This window comes from Terrapene carolina, unplaced genomic scaffold (assembly GCF_002925995.2).
Source record: "Terrapene carolina triunguis isolate 2854851 unplaced genomic scaffold, T_m_triunguis-2.0 Scaffold238, whole genome shotgun sequence".
Classification (NCBI taxonomy): domain Eukaryota; kingdom Metazoa; phylum Chordata; order Testudines; family Emydidae; genus Terrapene; species Terrapene triunguis.
In genome coordinates this window covers 8,242,671-8,264,900 of record NW_020664589.1, presented here as the reverse complement: position 1 = coordinate 8,264,900, position 22,230 = coordinate 8,242,671, and the positions used below count along the sequence as shown (strand labels likewise).

The 22,230-nt window shown below is 51.7% G+C and overlaps 2 protein-coding genes across 2 annotated transcripts in view; both read right to left on the bottom strand.

Moving 5' to 3' along the window:
• EXOSC2 (exosome component 2) overlaps positions 1 to 1,975 on the bottom strand; it is a 10,210-nt gene extending 8,235 nt beyond the window's left edge. The window contains exons 1-2 of the mRNA XM_024193049.2: positions 1,837 to 1,975; positions 615 to 716 (exon numbers count right to left, since the gene is read on the bottom strand). Of these exons, the coding sequence (XP_024048817.1) occupies positions 615 to 716; positions 1,837 to 1,961 (227 nt within the window). The 5' untranslated portion in view covers positions 1,962 to 1,975. The remainder of the gene's footprint in view (positions 1 to 614; positions 717 to 1,836) is intronic.
• Positions 1,976 to 5,983: 4,008 nt separating this feature from the next.
• Positions 5,984 to 20,466, bottom strand: PRDM12 (PR/SET domain 12). Its single transcript, XM_024192908.1, has 5 exons — positions 20,175 to 20,466; positions 18,502 to 18,692; positions 15,632 to 15,787; positions 8,522 to 8,633; positions 5,984 to 6,414 (listed from the first exon to the last, which is right to left on the bottom strand). The coding sequence occupies exons 1-5, from the start codon at positions 20,395 to 20,397 to the stop codon at positions 6,032 to 6,034; spliced, it is 1,065 nt and encodes a 354-aa protein (XP_024048676.1). The 5' UTR covers positions 20,398 to 20,466; the 3' UTR covers positions 5,984 to 6,031.
• Between the last annotated feature and the right edge of the window lie 1,764 nt (positions 20,467 to 22,230).

The window sequence follows — 22,230 nt, the reverse complement described above, 5'->3', positions numbered from 1 at the left end:
TATCTAAAAGGGTGTCATAAGGAGGAGGGAGAAAACTTGTTCACCTTGGCCTCTGAGAATAGAACAAGAAGCAATGGGCTTAAACTGCAGCAAGGGAGGTCTAGGTTGGACATTAGGAAAAAGTTCCTAACTGTCAGGGTGGTTAAACACTGGAATAAATTACCTAGGGAGGTTGTGGAATCTCCATCTCTGGAGATATTTAAGAGTAGGTTAGATAAATGTCTATCAGGGATGGTCTAGACAGTATTTGGTCCTGCCATGTGGGCAGGGGACTGGACTCGATGACCTCTTGAGGTCCCTTCCAGTCCTAGAATCTATGAATCTATGAATGGTCCCTTCTGGTCTAACAATCCATGAATAATATGGTTATGAAATCCACCAATCTGGTGTAGATGGAAGCATTGATCTGATAAAGTCTGACAATTTCTACATTCACCCCAACTCATTTCCAAACATCTCCGACTGTTGGACACACACTGAGACCATCTGTTGGTTTATGCCCACCCGCTCTAAAGTCGTTAAGTGGGAAACGCGATGCTAGGAATTACACAGAAGGAACATCTGATTTCTAAATAGGTTCAGAAAATGGCTTCTGCCTCAAAGCCTGTTCTCACCTGGTTTTCAGAGCTTTGACACAGATCAGTTTGTTCACTCTCTCCACAGCGCCTGCTACCGATGCGACAAGTTTCTCATCTCCCATATACGTGCCATGGCCCCTGCCGAAAAAGAATACATCAAACATCCACACATCCATCTGCCATCCCGACCACCCTGAGGCTGGCCAACCCACATTTTTGCATCCCAGGCTTAGAGCAGTCACAGAGTTATTAGGAAAAGAGTTCCCAAGCTCCCTAGAATTAAAACAGGAAAGTGAAAGGGGGCTATTTCCCCACCAATCTAGGGCTGAGATCTGTCTCTCTCTCTACTCGGTTCCCAGCGAAGAGTCTGTAAAATAAAGACACCTGCAGGTGGTGACACAGCTCAGCCTCCACCCTCATGTGCACTAGTGGTCCAGCTTTAAGTGAGACTGATAAGCCCCTTCCTAACACTGCAGATAGGGAGAGCGACTTGGGGCCAGCTCTAAGCATGAGACGAGCAACAGAGTGGGGGCACTGAGAAATTTACAGCCAGATAAAAAAGACCCACCAGACCTCACCCCACCCCTCACCAGCAAGGTGAGCTGGGGGGGAAACCAAAGCAGGACAAGCAACTGTTCAGGGGTCCCCTGAGTAACCACAATGACTCTTGCTTGCGGACCCAGCCCCCAGGAGAAGCTGTTTTCTGCAACTCGACTCTGGGGGTAGAAGCAGGGGCAGGGAGGAATGAGCAGCCCCCCAAAAAACTTGGGATTGAAGGAGAACTCCTCTGTTAATTCCCAGTAACCCTTGCCCCTGGGATGTTGTGGGGGAAGAGACCCTATCCCCAAACCCTCGGAACAGGGGCAGGGAAGCTGCAGCATAGCCCCATTCTGTGCAGTATAAGGGAGCCTGCCCCATAGCCTTAGCTGCTGGGATGGGGGGAGAGGGAGGGCTGCCACTGGGATGCAGGGGGGCAAAAGGACCCTGCCCCATAACCCACGCCCTGAGGAGGGGGGCTGGGCTGCACCCTAGTCACATGTCTGGAGGAATAAGCCCATGCCCTGGGGGCGTGTGGCGGCGCCATAGCCTCATGTTTGGTGGGATAAGGGACCCTGCCCCATAGCCCATGCGCTGGGGGGAGGGGGGATGTTGCACCACAGCCCCATGCGGGGGATAAGGGACCCTGCCCCACAGCCTCAGTCTCTGAGATGGGGGGAGGGCCCTACCGGTAGAAGAAGAAATCTGGGAGGCCCCTCACCTCATGTAGCCCGTGTCTGTGGTGATCGTGTCCCCGGGAGCCACCAAGTGCTTGTCGCTCCCCTGCGCCAGGCTCTGGACCACCAGCTTGCGGGCCACCGGCAGCCGGATCTCTATTGCCGCCATCTTAAGTCCTGGCAGTTTCCTTCGAAGGCTTCAGTGCCCGTCTGAACCACACGTTCTCTCCGCCATGTCAGTTACTGGCAACCGCGCGCGTGGGAGCTGCCATGTTGGCTTGGGGCGCCGCCATCTTGGATGAGGGCCTGGCGAACCTCAGCAGTGACAAGGCTGCGGGAGGCCATATTGGATCCTGGCAGAGAGGGGGAATGGCCTTCACTGCGTTGGGTTCAAAGGAAGGGATAGGCGTTGGGCCATGTTTAGTGCTGGCAAGCTGTCTAGGGCTCTGGTGCCCTCCAGGAATATGCCCCCCCCAAGACAGGCCACATGTTGGTAATGCCCAGAGACAGTACTTCATCATGAACGCTACACACTGGCCATAGTAACCGTGGGCATTCGGCGTATTCTTCGCCCTCCACATCCTCTTGGGGCCCATGGGCCCTATACGCCTGGCCAGCACTGGCACAGTGGGCAGCCACCCCCCTGCAGAACTGTGGGAAGCAGCAAATCCCTGCTAAACGATGCTGCTGCAGCGGTGTTACCAACTCTCATGATTTTGCCATGAGTCTCATGCGAATTATTGTTTTCCGTAAAGTCCCAGCTCCTGCAAACCAGATCCCAAAGCACTCAACAACTCATTCATGCACAGGCTCCATTTCAGCTATCCCTGAAACTCAGTCTACTCTGGAACACAGCAGCTGTTTAACAGCTCACAGCATTGCTAAATGAGTGTCTGACTCAGTGGTTCTCAACCTATTTATCATTGTGGGCCGCACATGCAGCTCTCCATGTGTTATGTGGGCCGCATCCACTCTCTCTATGTACTACCTGTATGGCCCTGAGGAGGTCACATGGGTTGCAGCTGTGTGCTGATTAGGCCGCAAGCATCCCGTGGGTTGAGCACCACTGGTCTGACTGAAACGGCAAGAATTTACTATCTACACGTAGAAAGGAAAAGAAATGTAATATTAAGAGCTAATTTTTTACAACTAAGAAAAATCAGCTCTTGTCATTTACCTAGTCATACTGTCACTTAGGGATTTAAGAGAGAGATCATACCAAGGTCATCAGCCAATGCTTCCCATTGCATTAAGCCTAAATGCAGCACAGGCTTCCATCTGGTAAGCTAAATGATCTTCTCCACTCGAGTGGATGGTTATATCAGAGAACAGCTGTTATTATTATTAAATATTTGCACTGTGATAGCACCCCAAGGAGCCAATCAGGATAGGGTCGCCATAGAGCCAGGCGCTGTATAAACACATAGCAGAAGAAACTGGTACCTGTTCATAAAAACCAAATCATCATAATCCTTTCTGCCATTCAGCTGCTGTGCTGAATCCCACAGCGTGATTGTCCTCTCACACCACAGTGGTGTTACTCCTGACAGCCCTGGTGTTAGAGAGAAAGCATCAAGTTCACTCATTCCAAAGTGAAGCTAAAGAGAGCTATAGTGCTGTCTTGTATTAGACCTGATCCTGCTACGAGATCCACCAGTGATATCTGCGTGTATCCTAAGCAATCTTCTTGCTAGCGACATGACCATGCTGGACAGGAATTGATTAGGATAGTGGCTGTTGGGGTATCAAAAGCAGGTCTGCCCCAGAACATTTGTATTGCCTAGAACATGGTATGGTACAAACAGGCCCTATTTAGGATTACAGAGCACTAGCAAATCTTGATCTATGATATATGGATGCGTATTTGTCTTTAAAGGCCAGGGGATTCCAGAAGGAGGTGGGGATGGTCCTGTGTATCTCTGTGTTAAGTACTGCAGGAGTTATTTGTAATGAATGAAAATTGGGGTTCAGCGCCCTGTGCTTACATACATATGAACACCATGTGTCTCTGGCTCTGTGTGTGCACCTGTGCGCAAATTGCTTTTCTCCACATTTTAAAACCATCGTCTTTCAAGATGCAAAGATGGTTATTGAAAATAATCCATGAGGATTGAGCAGTAAATTATGCTCTGTCCAAAATGTGTGAAATAGATGCTAGATTTTAAGGCCAGGAGGGACTATTATAATATGACCTCCTGCATAACACAAGCCACAGAATTTCACCTGGTGATTCCTGCTTCAAGCCCATAACTTTGGTTGAACTGGAGCATATCTTTGAGAAAGGCATCCAATCTTGATTTAAAGACTCCAAGCGATGGAGAAAGTACCACTTCCCATGGGAAACTGTTCCTATGGTTGATAATACAGCGGTTGGATCTTTTGTTCACTTCATTCAAACACAAGCTGGGATCCTGAAGACACTAAGGAAGTGAAAAGAAGCAAATTTCAGTGATACCCTCTAGGAGAAGCTCCACTATCCCCTTTCCAAGACCAACATTATGCTTTCCTAGAACACAGAGAGAAAGAAAACTCCCAAACAACTCACCTTCTAAATGATAAATGTTCCAAGTAATTTTTATTTAGAATACAAGAGAGAGAGGTACAAATGTATTTACAGCTGTGTACATATACCATCAAATAATATATAATATCAAAGTTTTGTAAATAATGTTTTACATAAATATTTACAAAGGTAAAGTGACAATTGTTTTCTGGAAGTAAAACACAGTTTGCGAAAACTCTATACATCGTATACTTATAATTAATAATATTATAATAGTTTTTTTATATTTTATTTCACAAAACCCTTCTTATTGGGTTCATAACTGTGGCAGGACTCAAGGGGGCGCTCCGGACTGCATTCTGGGTGTGGTTTGGCCAAAGGAATTATTTCTCTCTGGTCTCCAGAGGGCAGTAGAGGTAAGAGTTTAAATAGACCCTAGAGATATGGATCTGCTGAAGGACCACCGGCCCTACTTTAGAGCTGGAGGAGGAACACCCATGTAGCGTGGGAGGTGGCCTTAGCAAGGTGAGCTGAGTGTGTGTGTGTGGGGGCACTTCTAACTACCCCAGCTTACACACAACCTGGAAAAATGCTTTTGGTGACACCAGGCGACTTGCTTGATTCTCCATTTCCTGAGCGCATGATGGCGCAAATTTTCATCAACAGCCTGTTGCTCAGTTGCCGCTTTGCACGTCCCCTGTCTGCATGGGCAGAAGCTCAGATCCGTGTGCAATTTCAGAGGTCTTACCATGTGCACAGCTTAGACATGGAAAAACTAGGGGTGTGGTTTTTGAACTAATACACTTGAGTCTGGAAACTTACAAAAGATCCTTCCCACTGGTGCTAGCTCTGGCACGGCAGATCAGCCGGGCCTGGGATGTGGTGGACCAGCTGAACTGGCATGGGGACCAGCTGGGGGTCTAGCATGGACTCCAAGCCTAACGGAAATGGTCACAAAAATGGGGCCTGGCCCCATGATTTTTGTCTGTACTTTGATCCCACCAGCACTAACATCAGAATAGGGTTTTGTAAATATCCCCAGTGCAGACACAGCTTTGGGGCCAAAATTACCACTGGTGTAAACAGGCACAGCGGCATTGACTTCAACAGAATGGTGCCGGCTCCCACCAATGGTGAATCTGGCCTTCCAGCTGTGCTAACTTCAATAGCGGGGAAAGCAATTTTTCATCTCTTCCTCCAACTGAATTAAACACAAAAGCCCTTGGAAAATGTTTCACAAATCAGCATTTTGGCTCTTCCCCAGCCCCCACTACTCCATATACCGGTGTCTTCACATTAAGGTTCATGTTATTTTTCATTCTCAGTGTGTTTACCCTCCCAAATGTCTTTATGCCACTCACTGCCTGATGCCAAACACCCGGGACAATGAAGCTTATCACACAGCCTCCGCTATGGTTGGAGCCCTGACACTCCCTGGCCCAGACTGATCAGCAAGGAGAAGATGCACTGAATGGATCACAGGGCTGGGCTCATGTCTTGCACTGGTAAGATAACACCCTAAGCCCCAAGGGAATGGCAATGCTTTAACAGAGGTGCCCCTTCGTCAGCAAACTGTTTAATTAAGAAATCGGCCCTGCCCCGTCCTCACTCCCTTCAGCCCCCCCACCCCTCCCTGAAGGGTTGATGCCAACAAATTCATCAGCATTATCAAATTCATCATGCCAGTCTGTGACAGCTGGAAATGCCTGCCTGGAACCCGGCATCTCGACAGCGGCTCACAGCACCATTGTCGGTATGTGATGCGCCAGGGAGGCAGGGTGGGGCCCGGGCAAGGCTGGGGAGTGAGACTGCAGGGAGGCATTGGGAGGTCGGTGCCTTGCGCTCTTCTGGTGGGCCCGGAGTCCAGCGAGCTGGGAGTAGGCACTTTGGCAGACCTGGCACTTGTAGGGGCGCTCCCCGGTGTGCAGGCGCACGTGGTTGCGGAGTGTAGAGGACTGGCTGAAGCGGCGGTTGCAGAAGCGGCAGACGAAGGGCTTGTCCAGGGTGTGGATGCGCATGTGGGAGCGCAGGTTGCTGCGGGAGTTGAAGCCGCGGTGGCAGATCACGCACCGCATGCGGCCGGCCGTGCTGGCGCCCGTCTCCACCGTGTGGAAGTCCTCTGTGTAATAAAGAGCAACACAAGGAGTCAGCCACGGCCCTCTGCTCCCCAGCCGGAACAGGATCTCAGGGCCTGAGCAATTCATTCCCTTCCTTGTGCCTGTAAGGTGACTTCATGGCACTAGGCATTCTCAAGGTTACGGCACCTTCAATAAAGACAGAGGCACATTGGTGCGTGGTGGCCAGTCAGGACAAGCTCAGTAGCAATGCCCCCGCAGCACATAATGAATCGATGATAAATAACCAGTGTTTCTATAAGCACTGTGCAACTCTGCTGCATCTGCCAGCTAAGGATCTCCAAGCACTTTGCAGGCATCGACCAATTCAACCTCCCAGCCCCCTGGGAGGGAGGTATCACTATTTCAGTTTTATAGACCAGGAAACTGGGCAGGGTGCTTCTCAGTGACTCACTCAAGGGTAGCGTGAGTTGGGGATAAGAGCCAGGTGCCCTATGCCCGAATCACTAGCCTTTCTTCATGGGGTGTGGGGTGTCTGCTGTTTTCTGTCCTTGACACCTGGGCCTTTCCAGAAGAGCTCTTCACCCAGTGCACAGTCAACCTGTGGAACTCCTTGCCTGAGGAGGTTGTGAAGGCTAGGGACAATCGGGCCCTGAGCTCTTCTGCAGCCCTGAGCCCAGGCACATACAGACTGTGTGAAAAGCAGTCACCTCTGCAGAGCCAAAGAGGCAGGGTGGGTGGGTGTGAGCGAGTCAAGGACAGTGGGGCAAACCCCACCTCTTCTGTTTAGGCCCCGGGAGCTATAATGCAGTGCAGGCAGGAGCACCCTTTTTAAGGTCACACTGAGGCAGCCACACGGAGCAGGCTGCATGGGGCTCACTCTCTCTCCTTTCCTTACTACAGTATTATGGTCTATGAACTGTTTCCCCTCCCCACCCCCTTTGCATTCTGCAGCCTATTGGACCTGGAGATCTAAAATCCCCTGTTGCTGTCTTGTTTGCTCCGGTCCCCTTCTCCGTCTATCCCAATGGGAAATGGCAGAACAAGTAGAGAAGGAATCCCAGAGGAGTTAAGAGTCCCCTGTTATGGGATCTTGGGAGAAGAGGGGTTTGTATGGGGTTAATGAAGTGGCCCCCATACAGCCCAGGGAAATCAGTGACTCGGCACTTAGCCTCTGCTAGTGCGGAGCACAGAGTCAGCACTTTCTCTGCCCCACTCACCATGCAGGAAGCCTCCTCCGCGTGGGAGTGATGAATGAAGGGCTCTCTCACTGCTGGATTTGGGCCACAGGCTATTCGGGATGATTGGCCATAGGGACCCTGCAGGCAAAGCTGTGACAGCCCTGGGCAAGTCAGCATGGGGAGGCAATGCTAAGACTCACTGATGTCTCCGGCAGAATTTTGGGGGAGCCCCTTGGCCTTGATCCTTATGAGCTAAGCAGCCTTCGTTCCATAGTGGGGCTCAGAGGGATCACAAGAAGAAAAGTACAGTGCCTACCCTGTCCGCTGGGCAGCTTTGGGGACCCCAGTGGGGTCAGCTCCACCAAAGCCCTCAGCAGTTTTCTATTGGGGCAGCTAAAAGGCAAACCTGGGGAGAACAGCAGAGTAGCAGAGACCCAGTGCGCTCAGACCCTCACCCTTACTGGCATTACAAAGGGCTCAGGCAACATCAAGTTATTACTGGTCGTTATCTGTTGAGCGCTGGAGTAAATCAGCGTAAGTCTCCCAGTGGAGCGAAGCCGATTCCCACCAACTGAGGAGCTGGTCCAGGCTGTGCAAACAGCTCAGGAGAAACGGGCCCAGGATTTTACAAGGCCAGACAGGACAGGCCCTGCAGCAGGTGACTCGAGCTGCAGGGGAGCAGTGGTTGGAACAGCTCAGAGCCGAACACTCTCCAGGCTTTATTCCCTGCCCCTCTTCATTGAGGTCTGTCAGCACTGGGTCATGGTCCACCAGTCAGTCCCTGCCGGGTGAGCAGTGAAAGAGCCTGATTGCCTGAGAGGATCCAGGTGCTAGTGAGACCCTTCCCCCCCTTCATTGTCCAGGGATAGCCAGGGGACAGCCAGCAGGGCTCGTGTGCATTGAGTACGGGCCGGGGGATGACATCGGATGTGCATTTGCGACAGTTACTGTCCTATCGAGCGCTACGTACCATGTTTGTTCTTCTTCTGCTCCTCCTCCAAGCCCGGCACGCCCGGGATCCCCAGGAAGGTGTTGTGGGAGTTCCCGTACCAGACCAGCAGCTCTTGGTCTGGTGGAATCATCTACAGGGAAAGAAAAAACAAACAGGATGGGGGTGTGAATAGATTTTTCTGCTTGTTGCCTCCAGGATAGCTGGAGCCAGAGTCTCGTAGGGCAAAATTCATCTCTGGTGTAACTCGGGGGTTACAGCAGAGATAATCTGGCAGCTGGAATCTGGAGTGATTCCAAGCGGGACGCTGGAACTGAGAGGTAAAAGACGGGAATGATGGCACATGATTAGAACTGCACATGGCATCCAGACACTCGCCATTTCCCTAGTGCTGGGCACACTAAAAGGCTTAGAGCTCACTAGGCAGATACACAGCTCATAGACTGGACTGTCCAGGACAGTGCTGCCGAGACTGGAAAATAGTCAGAGATTGATCATGACAAATAGACCTGACAGCTCCCTCTTGCTTCAGCGACAGGACAACGGTGGCATTATCTTAGAGGCCTCAACTGAGATCAGAGCCCCATTGCGCTAGGTGCTGTACTTACACAGAATAAGAGACAGTCTCTGCCCCAAACAGCTTACAGTCTATATAGACAAGAAAGACAAAGGGTGGAAGGGGAAACCGAGGCAGAGAGAGAGGAAGTGTTAATCCGATCCAGTGCTGCCCCTAAACATTTCGGCCCAAATTCTGTCCTGTGCTGAGATCTGCTCCTGTGGGAGAGGAGGGGGGGGGGATCTATCTGGGAGCCAGGTATGGCTCTGTGCTGTGCTGAGCCTAGGGGCTGCTCTATCTTACACCAGCTGAGATTTGGCAGAGCGCGACTCTTCTCTGCCCCCAGCAAGCCTCCTACTACCACCAAAGGAGCCAGTTGGTGGGGGGAGTTAGGGGACACACACCTCCTGGTGCTTTTTAAGCAAGGAGATGGCTCAGACAGGAAGTGCGATACAATAGCGAAGGGCTTGGGTTGCCAGGGCACAGTCAGAGTTAAAGGAAAGGCTTGTACACCTCCTGGTAAGGGGCAGTGGTTTGGTGGGAAGATGGGTCTAAATCAGTGGCTCCCAACCTGCGGCCCAATCAGCACGGAGCTGCGGCCCATGTGACATCTTCAGGGCCATACAGGTAGTATTGGATGCAGCCCACATAACACATATGCGATGCACAATGGTAAATAGATTGAGAACCACTGGTCTAAATTCTACTTAGATTCTAAGCTCTTCGGGGCAGGGACCGGCTTTTTGTGCTGTGTTTGTACAGCACCTAATACAGTGGGGTCCTGAGCCGTGCCACTACAGTAATAATAATAAATAACACCACAGCAAGGCCTTTGATTCCCGCAGCATTTCAGTGCAGCAGGCAGAGTATTCTGCAGCAGCCATAAGGACATTTAAGAAGCAAGGTTTGAAAGCATCTCTCTTGCATTATTTATTGTGGTGCTGAAATCCATTTATTTTCCTTTGCCCTTCACTTTTTCAATGTCTCAGGTTTGGGGGAGGACAGTGCATACCTACATTGTAGAGATCAGGGGATTGCTGGAGCTTTTAGCACCTGGGAAGTAGTTTGAAAATGTAGGGTGGGCAAACTAGCTACTGCTGAAATGTCCCATCAAGAAATAGTTAACCTGGCTGGCAGGTAGAGTGGTGTCATTAGGTTTCAGAATCAACACCCAACTGAGAAGAACAAGGCAATTCTCACTGGTCAGAGCTACTATTTCAGGCTATCAGACACTGCTACACTAAATCACACCTACTTCGTGTTTTGATGGTTTTCTATGCGAATCATGCGTTAGAGATTTAATTAAAATAATTATAATAATAAAAGCCCAGATTCTGGAGCACAATTTTGCAGCCATAGAATCACCGAATACACAGGGCCCTGTTCATAATGGCCCAGATTATGTGCCTAACTTTAAGCATATGAGGAATCATACTACAAACAATGGGAATTGACCTTAAGTTAGGCACTTGGTTAATGATGAATAGTGGCCTCTATAAGGGTTGAATAGTATGAACTTGGAAATAAATTGTAGGTCTCACTTACTGGCATGCATGCAATCATTTAACCATCTCATTGAAAACTAGTCCCTTTTAACAGAAGAGAATAAAGAGAAGAGAAGGGATGAACTTCAGTGTGTGTGCGCTGGATTGCGCGTATGCACCAGTGTGCGTGCATGTGGATGAGGGCAGAAGTGTGCGTGTGCACAGACAGGTGTGTGCACACATGCACCAAGGCAATCTGAATCACCCCCATGAATCTCACGGCTTTCACATTGAAGGTTGAAACTCACTGCCTCAACTTCACACACCCCCGCCCCCCACAGCTGCAGCTAGACACTGCCGAGGAAGAAGACGAAGAAGGAAGAGAAAGTGGGAAGAAAGAGCAGCAGGAGAAGAGGAAAACAAAAATCCAACAAGTAAATAAAAGCAATTAATTACAAAAATGCCCCCAATCAACCTGCCTGGGGGGAGGAGGAAGGACAAAGACGCCTTGGGTCATTTGTGGAGTTGGTTTAACTGTGTGGGCGATGTTCAGACACTACAGCAATGAAGTTGTCATGCAATCTATCTATGTTTTCATGACAACATCTGTGTGCTGGGGAAAAGAGACTGAAAGTGTGTCAAAGTGTGTACACCTGTGCAGAGAGTGCAAGGGGGGGGTGAGAGAGAAGAGAGACTGTGTGCGTGCATGCAGATGAGAAAGATGGAGTGTGTGTGTGTGTGTGTGTGTGTGTGTGTGTGTGTAACAAACTGGATTTTTCAGTATATCGGTTCTTTTTCTAGCATTGCATTCTATCTCTGCTGGATTCCCAAGAAACTGATGTCTTTTTTTAATGACATGTAATCATCTCTGAAAGCATTGCTCTCCATGCCACTATTGCAAAGATTAGATCCGTATTTACAGATCAGAAACTCGGTCTTCGGGGATTATGGGCCCAATCCTGCTGCCTTTATGAGATTAGCCCGGGGGTCTATTCACGAGAGTCAAATCTGCGGGATTGGGCTCTTCCTACCATCTCCAGAGAGTCGCTCTGTTCTGAAATTAACCACCCAGAGCCTCAGTCCTGGAATTCATTTTTCTTTTAAACCCACGTTCGGCTTTTGTGAAGTTTCAAGGTGGTGAATAAGGGTTGGAACCACTCACTGTTTTGAGACACTTTATTTGTGCTCCTGTAACTCAGCAATAGCTCTGATTTAAAGGGTTTATATATTACGTTTGGTGAGTGAGTGGCACCCTCATTGGGTATTTCAAAGGAGGAAAAACAGTCAAGATATCAAGGGTCATTCAGCTCCAATGCATGGAGAGAGATGTTTGCAATAAACAACCTACGTTTCCTAAATGAGCTTTGGTATGAGGGCAGAATGGATACAACGGCTGTAAAAGATACAGGTGGATCCACCCTCCTCTAGCGGGTTCATCAAAGGGATTCTAAGGATGTATCCAAGCAGATCAGAGTGGATGTGGTCCACTGGGTGAAAATCCACTTCTAATCCCCCCTCCCACAAATAGACACTTCAATAAATAGTCACCCCAATGTAGGCTGAGCCAGCATTCTTTGTGCCCACCCCCCCGCCCCAACTCCTAATGATTTCAAACAGAATAAACAGAGTAATAGCAGCCAACTTCAAAGCATGAGTACCCGCGGCCCTGTGCGTGTGCATTGTGTGACTGGATAGGGGACTCTGGGGCGAGGAAGGAATGCAGAATCGGGACCTAGACCGAGCTATTAAAATCTAATCTCATACACTTCCAGGCCACGTTTGATTTCCCTCACTCTCTCTTTCAGAACAAAATTCATCATTAACCCCATCTCCATCTGACACTGTTGAGTGAGCCTGTGTTATTTAATGCACTGGGTGCCGGAGCAGACGCAGGCACGGCTGCTGCTTAACATACCAGTAGATGTCTGGATACCGGCATGTACTACAGCGCGGTGGACTGTCAGGTTGAACTGTGACATTTATTTCCTTTGTCAATTGGAGTCACAAACGCTTACGTTTTATAACTTAGTTTTTTTTTGTGATCTAGAAGAACTGAAAAATAGTGTTCTGGTGTTTGTAGAATCACGGATTCAGACATATGAGCAGTACGAACTGCGTATTACTGTATGTCTGCATTAGGTATTATATAAGCACATATATATGTATCTATCGTCATTCATACACACATGTATACTAGCGATCATATAAATGCAATAGATCTATATTTTTAAGAATTATGTCAGTATAATACTATTATATCACATAGTATAAAAAACAAAGATAAAAAGCAGTTAAACTCCCTTTACAATGAACAACCTTTCCTGCAGCTCGTCCACAGGAATAAGGAGTTTAGGATCAGCTTTAAATAAAAATCTGAGCTGTTATTTTTCCATTAGGCAAAGAAACCCCACCTGTGAGGAACGTTACATAATATCAACACTTGGCACTCCTGTGTCCTGGATTTACACAGGTTAGCAGGGGATGGTTTCTAGCTTTGGGCAGTACCTTACGCTGCAGAAAGCTGGTTACAAATGCCCAAGTTGCCTGCCACAGAAAAGGAACAGTTTTCGCTCTTTCTGCACCAACCTATTTGACTTGACCATTTCGTTTATCTCCAGGATAAACTGTGGGTCCGAATGTGCTGTCCCTATGCTGGCAGAACTCCTATCTGAAGGCAGTGAGAGTTGACCTGCCTATGGGGTACAGAATTAGGACCCAATGATTTTTCTTTTAAATCTCACATCGGGGGTGATGTGCAAGGTGCTGCGGACCTTGGTCACCATCCAACAAAGCATGTGGCTCATCTTGAAGTTCATGCAGGGCCCTAAAAATGTCAAGGGGACTGTGCACATGCTTATAGCGAAGCACACGCACTTAAGCACTCTGCTGGTTGGGGACCAAGATGCTCAGCACCATGTAGGCAGCCCCTTGCACGTTCCCTTCTGCTAGTGTGTTCAGGGTGCAATTGTTCTATCCTGGGTCCCTGGCGCTGGCTCTGTTGGACACACGTGGCAAAGAGCAACACGGCGAGCGTGCGCTCATATTCCTCTCCTGGCTAAGAGAGTCTCCAGAGCCACATGAATCCAATCCTATTCCTGGGGCGTTTGTTATCCTAGACTCACTGCTGGAGTCGTGACAGAGCCAATCCCGTCGTGATGGGAGGTTGGATTCAATGAGGGACATTCCCACCCCTGCCCTCACCCAGGCAGCCAAACTGTAATACTGCCGAGACCCACATCGGGCTCTGCAGCCAACAGCCCTTTCATCCAAAATGCGGCCGCCTTGAATGCAGCCACTGACTGCCCCAAGGTATCATCCCAACAGGGTTTGAGGTGGGGCCTTCCCCTCTGTGTGGGATGCTCCCTATATGCCCCGGTTCCCGGAGACTTTCCATGGGAGGCTCAGCAGGGCCGCCCAGAGGATTCAGGGGGCCTGGGGCAAAGCAATTTCGGGGGCCCCTTCCATAAAAAATGTTGCAATACTATAGAATACTATATTCTCGTGGGGGCCCCTGTGGGGCCTGGGGCAAATTGCCCCACTTGCCCCCCCCTCTGGGCGGCCCTGAGGCTCAGCACCTCCCGGGCCCCGCTTAGTTTGTCTCTCTCTGCAGGGAGTTTGGGGTATTGGCTTACAGAGATTTTTTTTTAATATCGGGCGTGTGGAACATGTTGCCTTCAGCTCTGATATTGTTAGGTGCTCGGAGGCCTGTGGGTGCCTCTTGGAGATGGTTCTCTCCCATTAGCACTGGCTGCTCTATCGCTTGGGCAGTCTGGTTGTGTGCTGCTTGTGAGGAGCTGTCCCATTTCAGTCCTGACCTCTCATGGGGAAAAGTTTTGTGATGAAAGATGAATAGCCCTAGCTTCGCCATGCAGCTGGGAGCCAGTTCCCCAGCTGGAGAGATCTGCGGTCACAGAGCCACAGCCTGGGGGGGAGGGATAGCTCAGTGGTTTGAGAATTGGCCTGCTAAATCCAGGTGAGTTCAATCCTTGAGGGGGCCATTTAGGGATCTGGGGCAAAAATCTGTCTGGGGATTGGTCCTGCTCTGAGCAGGGGGTTGGACTAGATGACCTCCTGAGGTCCCTTCCAACCCTGATAGTCTATGAAACATGTATATTGTGGTAGTTCCTAGAAGCAGGATCAGGGTCCCTTGTACTGGGTGCTGCACTAACACTGATGAAAACATGATCCCTGCCTCAAAAAGCTTGTGAGTGAACTCCACTAACCAGAGACCTGGGCTTGGCCAGTCCCAGAATTTGCTGCTCTGGAAGCCTGATCCTGCACATCTTTATCCAGCCAAAATGCCAATTGAAGTCAATGGGCCTGATTCTCCTCTCCCTCACACTGGTTTTACACAGAGCTCACTGGAGTCACTCCTGATTTATGTCATTGTTACCAGGAGCAGCACCCAGTCTGTGGAATTCAATGAATCTTTTGGCTGAAACTTGCGGGATCAGGGATCTGGGTATTTAACTTGAATCCCCAAAAAACTTTAATTTTAACAATAACGTAACCTGTATGTTTTATGTTAAACCTACCTGGTTCTCATCTGTCCCAGGCATAGACCTTGAAGCGGGGTCCATTAGAGGCAATGGCAGAATCCTGCTCCAATTACAGGCAGTGGCAAAAGTCGCACTGACTTCAATGGGAGAAGGAGCAGACCCCTAAGGTTAACATCTCAGTCCTCCGCACAGTTCCACAGCAGGAAGAATGCCCAAGTCTTATTTCTTTTCTCTCTCCCCCCATTTCCCCCCCCCCCCCACACACACACAGAAAAAGACAAATCCTCATTTTTCCAGGCCCCCCTTGCAAGCCCAGGCACTGGCGATTGCACTGAGACGCTCGCCAAGCTCCGTTCTCGTGTGTGCGCATGTCATTCTCCAACACCGCCACATCGACCCCTGCTGCTCTCGAGAGGGTCTCAGTGCCAACATTTTGCCCTCCACAAGCCGCTAGTCTTTTCACTGCTGCCTGAATTACGCCCCTGACTACAAAGTCCTGATGAACAAGGGAGGATGCGTGATACGGGACATGCCAGTTCCCTGCTCCGCTTCCCCCCCCCACACACACACACTTCTTCCCAGCCTCACTTACCTCAATGGCCTTGTAGAATATACTGTTTCCTATCTGGATCACTTCCAAGTTCTGCTCCTGCTCGTTCCTGGCACACTTGATGTAGGTCATCCAGCTACGGTGGTCTTCTTGGCTGGCATCGATGAAGTAGCGGACAGTGCCATCTTCGTTGAAGACCTAGGGTGAGGAGCAAGGGGGTGATTCATTAATAGCCTTGTGGTTGAATGCACTGCCCAAGTCCTTTCCACCCTACACACCCAGGGATGGCCCAGGGTCTTGTGGGATGCTGTGAGAAGTCAGTGGCCTGTAACCCCTTCCCCCCACACACAGAGCCTCAGTAGGTCAGAGATGCTCATCCCTGGGGCTATGTGGCAGGTTTGTAGCAGCTGGAGCGTGTATTATTTGTCATGATGGGAGGTAGGGGTTAGAAGGGTTTAATCAGCTAAAGGGTGGGGGCAACACATAGGAGAGGATGTTCGGAGAGTGTAGCTCATCTTTCCCGGTGGAGAGGACATGGGAGGGCTGTAGGAAGGGTAAGCCATGGGCATTTACAGGAAGGGCCTGGCACAGGCAGTGGAGCAGCAGGGCTGGCAGGTGCCGATGGCTGTTCCTTTAATAAAGAGTCTGATCTGACATGGCAAATCGCATGTTCCTCTTGGGTGCTGTTCAGTGCAGGGGCCAGGAATCAGTCAATAGGCAGGGGAGAGCATTGGCAAGGGGCCTGGCGTTGGGTGCGGCTGGCTGCTGTCACTTCCCTGGACTGACAGAGCTAGCCTGCCCTGGTACTGCCCTGGCCTGCGGTTCCATAGTCCACAGGCTCTCGCCCGGCCCAGAACATCACCTGCCATCTCGGCCCCACTTTGAGATGTGTGGTTCCTTCCCCCTGCTCTAGGGACCCCTCTCAGCCAGGGCTTGAGGAGCACAATCAGGGGTCTCTTGTCTCATTTGGATTTCTTTGATAAATGACCCTAAGTCCGAGGGGAAACCAAACCTAGCAAAGGGGGAGGCCCATCCTGAATCACTGAGGCCAGCGGGAGCTTTGCCTTCCATGTCAATGGACCCAAGACCAGGGCCGACATTAAGAGGATCTAAGCTAAGGCACTGGCTTGCAGCGTATGGCTATCTGGGGGAAGATCTGTAAGTGAAGATCTGAAAAAAGGGACAGACCTGTTTAAAAGAAGCAAGTCCCCAGGCAACAAATAGTTAAAATGCACCAAATCACAGCCTGGGATGTTGTCTGCTTGGATAAAGGGACCCGATTCTGATCCCGCTCACACTGGTTTTACACCAGTGTAATCCCGCTGACCTCGATGGAGTCACTCCTGATTTACACCAGGCTCATTTGCACCAGGCCCCCATGTCTGTTCAAAGGAATGATTCCAGATTTCTGCTGCAGCAGCAGCTTCTGGGCTCGGTCCCGCCGCCGCTAGTAGCCCAGAGAGCCGCAAGGCCTGAAGTTTGCAGAACCAGCCCCTTAGGATGGGAGGATGGGGGGGGAGGCATTGCCAGGGGACAACATTATATGTCAGCTTCTTTTCTATTGTTCTTGGGTCCTGCAACACCCCCGGCTGCCCCACGCTCCTAGGAGACCCGAGGGTGCAACGAAGGCAGCAAACCTGCATGAGCAACACACAGATCGAAAGGACTTAGTTCCTGGTTACACTGGAGATGGGCAACCTCCCTAGTGAGCCCCACTGATTATCTGGGAACAGGGACATGATCCTTGCCCCCCATAGCAAGTACCGCTGTCTAGTGGGGCCTTGGCCTTCCCTTTCTCTGCACGGCACAAAAAGAGGCCAGCAGAGGAGGTTTGGTGCCGGGCCAGGAGGAGAATTTGGAGCCTCACCCAGCTCCCAAGGAAGCTGATGGAAAAAACTCCATCGACTTCACTGAGTCGGATCAGGCCCCGGCTATTGAATGAAAAGGCCTTGCCCTCTCCCCTTACCGTAATTCTCCTAGCTACAGCCCCAACCCCCTGCTGTTTTCCATCGGCTGACTTGTATCTACCGAAATGTGGCCCGGCCCAGCCTCAGCCCCGAGGTCCTTGCTGTTCTCACGGGGGTTAGTGAAGCTGTTTCTGTCGCGCTTTGCCCCAGAGTTTTGTTAAATTCGGCTTGATCTAAACCCCAGGGTCACCAAACGTCTGTCCCGAAAGGCTGGAAACCTCGCGTCCATTCCGGGCAGACCCCAGTTCCCTCCAGCGGGCCCGGAGCACACCCACAAACCCCTTTCCCCGGGCGAGGCGCTAATGACGCCGCGGATGAACCGCAGCAATAGGGAATCTGGTGCGTTTTACCGCAGGGCCAGCTACTGCTGGGAAGGTGGGTTCTGGTCTCTCTCCCTGGCTTGGGGAGCAAGAAGCAAAGGAAATCTTTCTCCACGCCGGGCCGGGGACTAACTCCGAGCAGGAGCGGGGAGGGAATTGATTTGTTTTATAAAAGATTCTTTTCTCCTACGGAAATCCTGCGAAATTAACACAACACACCCCCGTTGGGGATAAATCATGTATATTCATGGGCATGTCTAGTTCCTTTAATGGGACGATCCCAAAGCCCTTTAATTAGCCCCCACCGTATCATCGTCGTCCCCCGTTATGCCGTGGGAAACTGAGGCACGTGGAGGGGGAGGAATGACTTGGCACAGGTCGCAACGAGCAAGGGATAGGACCAAGGAGTCCTCATTCCCTGCCCCGTGTTCTGGACCGCAGAGCCGGTCGTTAATTGCTCTGTGAAGCGAGATCTGCGTGTTCCCGCAAATTGCGCGCATAGGCACAAGTTGCGCGGGCAGGACGGGGGCTAGTTGGTGACAGGGGCTCTCCCACGTGTGCACCGTGCACAGGAGGCGTCAGGCAGCCCATCCCTGAGCTCGTGCGCCCCCCCGCCCCTCTTTACCTCCCACATGAGATTGTTGTTCTTGCACAGATCCACGTGCTCCGGCGAGATGACCCGGCCGGTGAAAGGTCCCATCTCGGTGCCGGCTTTGATCCAGGTCTTGGAGAAGATGCCCAGCCCTTCCCCGGGGATGGAGCTCTGGGCGATGATCACTTCCGAGGGCAGGACCAGGCTGGATAACTTCTGCACCTCTGCGGGGGGGAAGAGAGGAGAGGGGGTTGGAGGAGGGGAAGAATCCGGGCTCGCCTTTGCCCCCCCCCCAGTTAGCGGCGCCCGGACACCAGGGACCGAACCCTAGCACCGCGTCCCTTCCCGGGGAGAAAAGGCACCAAACTTCAGCGAGGGACTCCGAAGTTGGGATGCGAGGTGGTCTCCCCTGGGCGGCGATGGGAGGCGGGGGGAGGGCATGCTGCCCCCGGGGGGAGGTTTGTGGGGCAGAGAAATTCGCCCCCCACCCCGCTCCTGGGCACCTACAAAGTGCTGCTTTGCAAATTCTAACCAAACTTCGCAGCCTCGCCCGGGCCCCCCAGCAAACCCGCGCTGAGAAATGCCCCATTCGCATCCTACAAGGTCTTACAAGCTTCCCCTCTAGCATTGAGAAGGTACCTGGGAAAAAAAAACCCAGCGATGAGAGCGCGCGGGGCTGAGAAAGGGGGTTAAATAGTGTCTATTTCAGCCCATCCAGCAATTTGTCACGCTGTTAAAGTGATCCGCATTCATTAAACTCAACTAGAAAGCAATTGCTAATTCTAAATTCATTAGCCCTTTAAGAATGCTGTAGCGAGCCATCGCGCCTGAATGGCGCGGGGACTTGTTTAAAAGGGCCCAGGAATTCCTCTGACAAAATGGGGCGATTAGCTGGTTGAAATAATGTGAATGAAAATGGAATTAGGCTTCATGGTAAATTAAGAGAGGAACAGAAATCCTAGAGGGGGAAAAGGGAGCCGGGGCGCCCCATAGATGCCAAAGCGAGAGAAAGTAGATTGTCCCCGGGTTGATGAATGAGGAATAAGAACTTGAGACATCTTAAAGAAAAGAAACGTCCCCCCCTTCCCCGCCCCGGCTCCCTTTTTAAGGTCTTGGTTTAAGTGGGAACTTTCTCAGGTCAAGCCCAAGTTAACTAAATGAATTAAACCCCTCTTCTTTCTCAGTCAACTGCTATTACACGCCTAATAAGACCTTAAATGCCAGGGGCTTAAAGCTTAAATGGGCTGAGGATAAACGCTGAGCAAAGTGGGAAAATGCTGGGAGGCATGAGTGGGAAAGTCAACACGGGGGGGGGGGAAAGAGCTTGGGAAAGAGAATTGAAGATGCAAAGTCCCTCGGAGGTGGGAGCCCCCGGGGCACACGGATCCACAGAGCAATGGCTGGCCTTTCCCTTTGCAAACCAAGAGTTGTATTCCCCCTCATCCCCGAGGAGGGGAGAGAGGCCGAAAAGCTGCCGGGGATGGGGCACTTGAGAAGCCGGCTGGGGGAGTGCCCCGCGCCCTGGCCAGCGGGACTTGGAGCGCTCTGGAGGGTGGCTCGACCCAGACTGGTTGTGTGGTGCCAGTCCCGAGCCAGCGCCTTCTTCCTTCCCTCCAGACCCAGCTGGCGGGGGCAGTTTTTAGGGCCTGGCCCGAGCCTCACCCCCCGCTTCCCTTCCGAAGCAGCGAGGAGACGGAGCTACTCACCCCCCGAGAAGGACTGAGCCAGCACCTCGGCCGTGAAGGCGGTTTTGGGGTTACTGTGGGTGTTCTTCTCCTCGAAGAGCTGCTCCCCCAGCACGTTCCTCCAGCGGCCGTAGAGGAAGCTGTGGAGGATGTCCGACGTGATCACCTCCGCCAGGGACAGCCCCTGCTGCTTCAGCCCCGTCTTGAGAACCAGCGCTTCCGCGGGGAGCACGGAGCCCATCATAGAAACCCGGCGGCGGGGAGCGAGAGGGATCGCTGGGCGCAGAGGGCGGACGGGGAAGCCAGCCGCGAAGCGCTGCTCAGCCTGGGGCGATGGGCTCCTTGCCTCTTGACAGATTCCTCTTGGCAAACTCTCCCAGCCGGCTATATATGAGCGGCAGTGACCCTCCTAATTGGTTATTAATGACCCCCCGACGTTGTAAGATAGACTTGTTCTACCAGACTGAGCCAAACCTTCAGAGACCCCCCCTCCTTCCCCCTGGGGGGGAGGGGGGAGACAGAGGGAGAGACAGACAGAGAGAGGCAGCCTCGCATATCCCACCAATAGCCCATCAGTGGAGAGAGAGAGAGAGAGCTTCTCTTCTGGACACCTGCTCTAGCAGCATCCTTAGACCTGCCCAGCCGGCCGGGGGGAGGGAAGGGGAAAAGGAAACGAACTAAATAATAATAAATAAGAATAATAATTAATAACACCCCCCCTTATTGCGGGCTGGCAGAGGGGCAGCGGCGGTGTTTTCACCCCATGAAAATGTTGGGTACTGCAGAAATAGGGACATTCAGCTAACGGGGGGTGGGGGGGAGGAGGGTGCATTGGGTTCCTGGCTTTCAAGTGAAGCCACCTGGATTCAGAGACGGGCGATTTTCGCCCTGGCGAGGAATAGCCGGGGGGAGAGCGGGCCAACGGGTTTCACTCCGGTTCGGTTTTGCACCAACACACCCCATCGCGCACTTCTCCCCCGCCGCCTCGGCCGATCATTGAGAGCCACCCCCCGTTCCTTGCCCGGGCCAGCACCCGCGGCCCCGCAGGCAGGACAGAGCCTCGCCGCGGAAAGTTATTCAGGGTGAAACCGTCCGGAGGGTTTTGAATTGTAAGTTGGAAAAATCAAATCTTCTCCCGCGCCTGGCCAGGTACAATCAGGGGCCCTTGGATCACTGGGGGCCGAGCGGAGAAGTCAGCGGGAGAAACGGATCTGATTGACCGGGAGCTGGTCTGGCTCTGCAGAACCGTGGGGGGGGGGGGGGAAGCTGTCCCCCCGAGAATGGCCGGAGCTCGAACGCCGGTAGAACAACCTGAGCTCGCCCACACGGCTGGGCGGATCTGGGTCCCCTGCACCGACCCCCGGCTCCTTCCCCCGGCGCGTTCAAACCGACTTCGCCCTCCAGTCGCAATTTCGCCCTAAGAAATCCGAAACTGGCCTTTTAAAACGACAGGGGGGGGGGGGGCGTGAACCCATCTTTTCTCAGCCAGGGTCTCCTCGGCTCGGGCTCGGATGCTTAGATCCAGGCTCGTGGTTTCAACATTACCGTGCAAAGACGATTTTAAACGGCTGGTTGGGAAGGCGGTGGTGGGGGATTAGATCATAACAGGGGATACGGGAAATGTTCCCCTTCCGATTCTCCTCTTTTCGGGGGAAAGGCTGCAAAGCCCCTGCAAAGCTTTTGTTGCTAAACGCCGCGTTTCTCTTTAGATCGAAGGCGCAGAGATTTTTGACTCGCAGTAGTTCGGATTCTGGGCTTTAAAACACCGACGCCTTCGAGAAACGAGCCTTTTGCGTTGGAAAACGACTAAATCCCCCCAAAGCTTCTATTACTCGAACTAGGGGAAAACCCCCCACCTCCAGCGATTTGTTTGCAGGCAGCCCCCCAAAGCCTTTTGAAGCGACGAGAAAATTCTTTGAATCTTATTAAGAACCGCAGAAGGGGCTTTGCGCTGTGGCTGGGTTTTAATTTTTAATTCGGAGCGCGAGAAGGCAAAAATAGTGTAAAACCTAAACGGCCGTTTATACGGCTCCTGATTGCGGGGCGATTAAATCTAAATCCCCCCCCCCCCAGCTGT